The 8,560-nt window shown below is 52.4% G+C and overlaps 1 protein-coding gene across 1 annotated transcript in view; it reads left to right on the top strand.

Moving 5' to 3' along the window:
* Window positions 1-4,344: 4,344 nt before the first annotated feature.
* NEURL1 (neuralized E3 ubiquitin protein ligase 1) overlaps window positions 4,345-8,560 on the top strand; it is an 83,059-nt gene continuing 78,843 nt past the window's right edge. The window contains exon 1 of the mRNA XM_036265958.1: window positions 4,345-4,830. Coding sequence (XP_036121851.1) covers window positions 4,746-4,830 — 85 coding nt within the window. The 5' untranslated portion in view covers window positions 4,345-4,745. The remainder of the gene's footprint in view (window positions 4,831-8,560) is intronic.

Below are 8,560 nucleotides of genomic sequence, written 5' to 3'. Positions count from 1 at the left end.
AGGCGACTGCATCTCACACAGTGCCAGATTCCAGAGCTCCTGGGAACAAGGCCGTGTGGTGCCCTTGCCACGCTAGGATGGGTACACAGACTCCCATCCTTCAGAGGGAAGGCCTGGCCTCAGAGAAAACGGGGGGAGAGGTACCGCTGAGAAGGGAACTGGCCGGGTGGGCTAGTTTGAGCAAGGTTCTCTGGCTGACTGGGTGGCTGTATTGATAGGTTAATTCACTGATTTATTGATTCATTGAATATATATATATATATATATATATATATATATATATATTTTTAATCCTCACCCGAGGACATCTTTGCATTTATCCTCAGATAGAGCAGGAGGGAGAGAGAGAGAAACGTCGATGTGAGAGAGACAAATTGACTGGTTGCCACCCACATGACCCCAACCGGGGCCGGGGACAAACCACAACCGAGGCACGCTGACGCTCTAACCGCTGAGCTAAACCAGCCAGGGCTCATTGAATAAATATTTATCGAGTATCAGGCACTTTTCCCCTTAACGTGTCTAGGGACCCCCTGCACTTCAGGCAGAACAATCCTGGATAGGTTTTTTGATGCACTGATAACTGTGGGAGGGTAGGGGACCTCTGTATTCTGGCTAGGGATGGTTGTAGCTCTTTCCTATTTTAAGGCTATTTTTTTGACACAGAAGGAGGTGTCATGCTATTGACTAGGTGATCTCAAGTTTAGGGGAGGTCTAGCTTAGCCTAGATGAACCCCACTCTTGACTGCCTGGTGGGGGGATCATCCCCAGGTCTGGTTCTGAGCTTAGCATCCCGGAGCTTAGGGAAGGAAGAAAGGAGACTGGCAGTCAAACATTTTATTATTTTACTTGATCTGACCTGGGAGCTGTGGGGCATGAGAAGAAGGGGAAGAGCGAGGTGAACCAGCAGGAGGGGAGGGGGCAAGGAGTAAAGATGAAGTGAGACAGCCAGGAAACAGCCAAACAGGTGGAGAGAAGCAGAGAAGGGCAGAAAGACAAAAGGAGGATGGAAAGAGGGAGAGAAGGAGAACAGAGCCAGCCACAAGGGAGAGAAGTAGGGAGAGAGAAGAAAGGGTGGAGGCCAGAGCTGCTGCTGAAGGAGCCCCTGCCAGTTCTCTCTGGGTCTCCACTGGGGTCCTCCCTCCCCTGCATGCTGGTGTGAGCACTCACACATGCACACACATCAAGACACGTGTGTACACACACGCAAGCATGCATGCTGCACTCATACCCATCTCCTTCCTTGGGCACCTCCTTCAGAATCCACACTACTGGGGAGGCGGGTTTGCCATGGTGACAGGTGCTGGAGCACCACCTTATGGGTATTAATAGTTTCCACTGAAGTCTGCAGAAGTGTGACTTCATCCAGCCCCAGACAGGTTTCTCTTCCCTCCTCCCTTCCAGGATGGGGCCGGGAAGGGCCTTCAGGGCCATGAAGGCCATTTTCTTGCCTGCTGGCAGCCACCTCGATGTATGGCTTGAAGGTCTCTGGGATTCTGCCCAGTGTGTGTGTGTGTGTGTGTGGGAGGGGGGGGGAGGAGGGTGCTGGAGTTCTTTGCTCTCTAAGCTGAGTCTAACCATAGCCCCTGCCAGGAAAGGGTTTCTGCGGCACAGGACCCCTCAGAGGGGCCACTTCTGGCTTCTCTGGGGCCCATGCAGTCACACTGCCTCCTCTAGGTCCTGGCCTGGCCAGAGACTTGCACCCAGTTGACACTTGACAGTGGTGTCCCCTCCTATAATACATAGCTCCCTGCAAGGGCTAGGGCCAGGCTAGGGAGGTGGCCTAGGGCGCAGAATTACTCATTCTCAGGCTCAGCAAGGGCAGTATTGGCATGGCAGGACCCGAGGGCCTGGGCCTCACATTTCACAGCAGAGAGGCCTCGCTCATTTCATCCTAACCTCAGCCCTGTTGATACTCCCAGTAGCTCTTCAACCCTCTTGGATCAGGGGAAGTTTCTTTCCTGTTTTAAGCTCTCTGCCTTGGTCCCTAATGCCTCTCACCTTCCTGTGGGGCCACCTGGAGCTGCAGAGCCTGTTGCTACCTCTGGACTCCGCAGGCAACACCTGCCTCTGGCCCTCATGTTTCTCCCACCTTTTCCATCTCTCCCTTGCTTTGCCCACAGCCCCAGGTTTAGACCTGTGACATCTCTGCTGTCCTCTGCCTTGGGGGCCTCACCCCCCATCATTCCCTGGCCCATGTTCCAGCTCCTCCTCCCTGAAGGGAGGGTGGGACTCTAGGGAGCGCCTAGGCCTCCTCTCAGCCACTGTCTGCAAATCCCACCAAGGGCCTCAACTTCACACCCACACTCTGAGGGAATTAGTCTCATCCATACAGAGCCTTCAGATTTATTGTGATGCCAGCAGCAGCTCCCAATGACCTCATTCCAGCAGACTTCATGAAGCATATGAGTGTGTGTGAGTGCATATGCGCTTGTGTAGAAGTGAGTGTGCAAGAGAATGTAGAGGTGTGCGTGCAAATGTGAGTGTGCTGCCATTCAGAGCCCATGGATTTCTGACACATGAGTCATCGGCTGGGCGTGAGCCTTGGGAAGATATGCCCATAAATAAGACAGCGCCCCTGACCTGCCACGTCCATTCTGCAGCTGGCTGGGCACATGATCCTGGGCATCTGAGAGTCTGGAGGTGGGGGAGGGGGCTGTCTTTCCCTCCAGACCCCAGAAAGCAGCTGTCACAGATATTTCTAGCTCACCTGGAGTCTCAGACCTTTAAGGAAGTGATGACTACAATGAGGTGGGGGTGGAGGGCAGGGGAGGGAAATAAAGATCCCAGGGATCTTCGTGGAGTTCTGATGACAAACAGGGAGATTCGTCCATTCCACAAGCATTTTTTGATAGCCTGTCATGTGCCAGAACTCTCCTAGAGGCTGGGGGTGTCATGGTGAATGGAGTGGACCTGCTCTCTCCCCTCACAGAGCTTATGTTCCAGTGGGGGAGGCAGAACATAAACAAGGGGAAAGGCGACTTTCAAACTAACTCTAGAAAATAAAACAGAATACTGGTATGGAAAATGACAGAGTGGTAGGTTCTTTAGTTGAGGAAGGTCGGGGGCAACACGTGGACTGTGCCTGAATAATGAGGAGCCATCATATGGAGACTTGAGGGAAGAACTTTCTATAACAGGTTGGATGAGATGCCTGTTGCCAGCTCGTGTCCTTGCTGATTCAGGGCTAGAGGTGACCTAGAGGGGCAGGAAGGCAGATTCTCTGGGGGGAGAGGGGGGAGCTTGGCTCACCTACCCCTGATGGACTGGGAGAGGGAGATGCCCCATGTACAGGTAAGAGGAGAATGACTTTCTTTTCCCTTCCTGCAGGCTTCCTGGTAGCAGTGTAGAGCTACAGGAGGGAAGAGTTATGTGAACAGAAGACTTGTGGAAGCCCCCCCCCCCGCCCCCCAAGCCTTCATTGACTGCTACAGGCCACAGAAGTCCCTTCCCCCCACCTTTTACGGCTGACAGAACCACTCAGTTCAGAGTCAGTGGTTCTCTGATGATTTGTCCCCGAGATCTGTTTCCCCAGCTTGGCCTAGGTCCGATCTGTATTCATCCAAAGGCCCCCAATACTATGTGTCCAGTAGCTGGACAGCATAGGGTTCTTGTTCTGAGCCCTTGCCCCTTCAGATCTGACTGAGAGTGGATAGATGGTCAAGTGCCGGGTTCCTAATCTCACTTCATTTATTCAATCATCCATTCACTCATTTAAAAAACAAAATTTTTTTTGAGCTTTTACTATATGCCAGGCCCTGTACCTGGTGTAGGGAAATTGTAAATTAGAGCTTTCTCACCTTGCGCCTGGCACCCAGGGAGCTCAATGTTCTTGCTGTACCGGTTCTCGTTTTCAAGACCGCGTTCCACTGTCGGTGAGAGGAATAAGCCCAACCCTGCAGCCCAACCTCTGCCTGGTATCTTACCCCACAAGGGTGTCCCCTCAACCCCTCCCCCTGATCCGCGCAGAGCTCCAGGCAGCCGGGAATGTGGTGCGCCCCGTAGCCACATCAGGCTGAGCGCGCGCGCGCGCGCGCGCGTGTCACTAAGACGCTCATTCACCAGCGCAGCTGTCACCATAACAACCGGAGCGAGGGAATCCTGGCGACTGCTAGGGGCGAGGGGCAGGGGCGGGGGCGGCGGCGGCTGGAGCGCGGCGGCCGGAGGAGATCAACCACCGCGGGAGCGCCCACCACGCTCCGCGTTCCACGGAGCCCTGCTCCATGCAGACCCTCCGGCGGTAGGGTGCCACGCACGTCGCCGCAGCGGCCGTCCCCGCGGGCGGGGATCAAGCCTGCCGCCGAGCCGCCGAGCCGCGAGGCAGGCCGAGCCTCTAAGCGTCCGCACCGGGAGCCCTGACTCTATGGCCCCGGGGGAGCGCGCGGGAGCCACCGCGCCGCCCACCACGAGCCGAAACCCGAACGCCAGCCGGAGGAAGGGGGGAGTCCCGGGCGCCGCCGGCCGCGACCCAGGGGCCCGGCCGCGACCCCCGCCCCCGCTTCAGGCAATGGCAGGCAGGTAGCTGGCTTGCGCGAGGACCCCCGAGGCGGGCTGGACCCGCGGAGGACCGCGGAACCCAGAGAGAGGGAGGAGAGGAGCAGCCCGCCCGCCCCCGGCCGCAGCCTCACCAGGGCCCTCCCCCGGCGGCGCGCACCCGCGCGCGCGCACACACTCGCTCAGTATCTCGGTTCCTGCCCAGCCTCGCCTGCCCCCCACGAGCGCCGAACCCCCTGGGGCTGGATGCAATGGGTAACAACTTCTCCAGTATCCCCTCTCTGCCCCGAGGAAACCCAAGCCGGTCGCCGCGGGGCCACCCCCAAAACCTCAAAGGTAAGCCTCCGCCGGGGCCGGGCGCAGCTGGAGGATTAGGGCGCAGGTGGAGGGCAGGGAGAGATGAAGATGTGTGGTTGGGGAGGACGGGCAGGTGCCACCTGTTGTGCGTATATGGAGACAGGAAATGTGTATCTCTCTGGCCATGGAGGTGGACCAGGGGTGGGGGGCGGCCTATGGTGATGGTGGAAATCGGGAGGATGGCGTTCGTCGGGGTCTGCGCAGTTCTCCCTGCCAGTACTGGGAACGTCACTGGAGTCCCCTCAGGCCATGATGCTTGCCGAGCTTGCAGGCAAGCATCATGAGGAAGGGCATTTACGGGGTGGATAGGTCAGGGTGGCAGGATGCTCAGGCGGGACAGCTGTGCTTCTCAAGGGAGATTTCATAGTCTCCGTTTTCATCTGCCCAGGGCTGGATAGGTCAACCTGGAAGCACTAGTTGCATTTCCAATTGGAGAGTCTTAAAGATCCAGGACTGATTTATAGCAGTCTAGAAGAAAAAGCCAGAGCTGATGGCCTCTGGGGTCCTCTGCAGTTGTTGACTTTTTGCATCCACTGAATCAGCTTGGTTTCTGGTCCCCCCAAAGGCCAGATGTTCAGTTGGAACCATAGAAAGGAGGGGCTGGGAACCTTGACACAGAGGAACGTTTATCAGGAAAGTCTTTGCCCTCTGAGTCCCCGACCCACCCAGCACTCTCAGAGAGACCCTAGGCCCAGTTCTCTGTCCTGCAGCTTCCAGTGCTGTCCCTGACCTTTGGGTCCTCCCAGACCCTCAGACTCCACCGATTCCTTCAGGACGCTTTCTTACCCTCAGAACTAGCCAGCACTTGTTCTGGGCATTCTGATGACTAAGAACCAGGAAGGGAAGCCCTAGGGCTTTCACAAAGAACAACTCATTTCTTCAGCACCCCCAGGTTATGAGAAGGATAATAATAAGGCCCTTTGACAAAAAGCATTGACTTTCATGTGATCAGGGAAACTGCTATGAGGAGTCAGCAGCACCAATCAGACCCATTTTACAGTTGAGAACCGATGATCATTTCAGGTTCCCAAAGCCAGGGAGAGGCAGAGCTAGGCTGCAGACCTGATCTTCTGACTTGGAATTCTGTCCTATCTTTTGCTGGACAGTTAACCTTCAAGACTAGGGGAGAGGAGGAGAGACAGGACCACTGTCCTGCATTCTAACTCCAGTCCTTTCAGAACTTTGCTCTCACGTGGCCCGAGAAAATCAATGGGTTTGTTGTATCTTTCTGGAAATTCATATGGTGGTACATGTCCAGACCTTTTATTTTATTTTATTAAGTTTTTTTTTCTTTATTTATTTTAGAGAGAGGAAGGGAGAGAGAGACAGAAACATCAATGAGAAAGAACATTGATTGGCTGCCTCCTGCATGCCCCCACTGGGCATTGGTCCCACAACCTGGGCATGTGTCCCAACTAGGAAGCAAACTGGTAACCTCTTGGTGCACGGGTTGACGCTCAACCACTGAGTACGCCAGCCAGGCACATGTCAAGACCTTTTAAAATATATTCATTGGCTTCGTGATTCCACCTAGAGGAATTGATCCTAAGGAAATGGAGATACAGACAGATACTTATGCACCAGGCTAGGATATTTATGGCATTGTTATTTATATTAGGAAAACAAGGAAACAGTCTGTGATCATGGTACATCCTCTTAGTGGAATATTATACAATCTTTAAAATTGGATTTTTGAAGAATATTTGATAACTTGGGAAAATGCTCACAACAGCATGACAGTTGAAAAAGCAGGATACACAGCTGTATAGACTATAAGATCCCAATTTTGGTTAAAAAAAAAAAAAAGATATAAATGCCAAAAAATTCAACCATAGAAAGAAAGTTTCCAAAGGTTAACAGTGCTTTCCTGCAGATAATGGGGTCATATCAGATTTTTGTCTTTTCTTTGAAATATTTTGCTCGTTTCTGAAATAAGCAGATATTTTTTATCATCAGAAATAAGCTGTATCAGCACGCATAAAGATTGTTTCTGCGCATTGGAGCAGATTCTTAGTGGTGGAGGAAGCTGTGGACATCATCCAGTTCAGTGACAAGTGGGAAGAATGAAGGAAAAGTATAGTGATTTGTGCACTCAGTGGGTCAGTCAAAAGAAGGTGGCAAAACCAGGCTAAGTTTTTCAAGGGCAGAAGTTAGCTGGGGGCCAGTGAGCTGAGTTGGTGCTTTAATGCTCACAACATACCCCAAAAGGTCCGTCTTTGACCCTAGGGAAGCCCAGAGAAGACCTTGATAATTGCACCTCTTTTTACCAAAAGTTTGGAGATGAGGGGATGTGAGATCTTTATGGCTGAGGTCTTTGGCAAGGGGGGGAATGAACAGGAGAGGGTGTGAGGCCCTCTCACCTCCTGGAGCAGCTTACTCCTCTGCCTGACTCCCTACTTATCTGGCTTGGGAAACCCCCCTTCTGCTGCCTCCCTGGTTTGCAGGGATTAGTTCTTCTTCCATGGAAGTAAATGGTGGAGAAACTCTTTCCCAGCAGTCTCCCTCTCCCAGCCCATCTTCCTTCAGGCTTGATTTACCAGAAGCTACTCTCCCCTGCTCCTACTACATACCTGTTGGAGGTAGTCATGAGAATTTTGATTCTGCTTCTTCTAAGCCTAAGATGAAGGATTAGAGTGAGCTCTCCATCCTTCATCCAGGGTCTACTGATTCTCCTTCTCAGCCTCACTTCGCTTCACCCTAATAGAGTCATTGTTTTAGTGTTCACTCCACATTCCCTTCTAACTGTATCATCATTGACCTCAGTGTCTTCTGTGTTATCTCAGGGGTCATCCAGAATTCCATTCCACTTTTATTGGTGTTGACCTTGATATTGGTTGTGATTCTAAGTCTGTCCACACAGAGTTCTGCTGGGATTCTTTTTGTATTCACACAGAATTCAGCTCTAATTCTTAGCAGTGTCCATCCAGAAGTTTGCTGGGGGCAGGGAACTCTTGATTTTTCTCTCACCTATAATTACAATCTCTGTTGATGTCTTACCATTTTAATGAAAACAATTTTGAAGGACCTGGTATAATAGGGACGCTGGGACTAATTGGAGATCTAAGGTTGGTCTGGCTGTGAGGCTGATATGAAACAAGGCTTGTTGGTCATTACCTATTGGGTGGGAGACTTTGGTCTTCTTCCTGGGGACACAGTGACCTTATTCCACTGCTGGCGAGTCCCACTGGAGACTGAACCGAGTTAGTCTAGGAGTGTCCATGGGAGAGGTCCAAGGTATAGCTCTGGGCTTAGGACCAACAGACAGTTACGAGGAGCTGTTGTTCTGAGTTTAGTGAAGAGAAGAGGGTTCCTGACATACCTGTGCATTCATAGGCTGAAGATCTACTTGAAAACAACGAGGCTGAGGGCGGGAATGTGATCAAGTGCTGGGTGGACTGTTGAAATGCCAGATGTGTGTGGGCAGAGGTCAGCAATGGGAGATCGGGGAAGGATTTGAGCTGGACATGGAGGGAAATGCAGACATTGGGTAGATGGCAAGGGGTACAGTGGAAGTCTTAGGGTGTGGGAGGAATGTAGAGAAAGGGACATACAGCAAAGTCTTGGAGGTGGGGATGAGGAAGTGTATGTATATATTCTCAGTGACAGGCATAGGGTAACTGGGCAGGGGGGTTCATGCTTCATGGAGACACATAACAGAGAATAAAGATCTTTCTCCTCCAGCTCTTTCAAGTGCCTGCCTGCTTGGTGC

Source organism: Molossus molossus, unplaced genomic scaffold (genome assembly GCF_014108415.1).
Source record: "Molossus molossus isolate mMolMol1 unplaced genomic scaffold, mMolMol1.p scaffold_m16_p_17, whole genome shotgun sequence".
In the NCBI taxonomy this organism is placed as follows: Eukaryota; Metazoa; Chordata; class Mammalia; order Chiroptera; family Molossidae; genus Molossus; species Molossus molossus.
The sequence above is the reverse complement of the archived record's forward strand: the minus strand, read 5'-3'. Positions and strand labels throughout refer to the sequence as shown.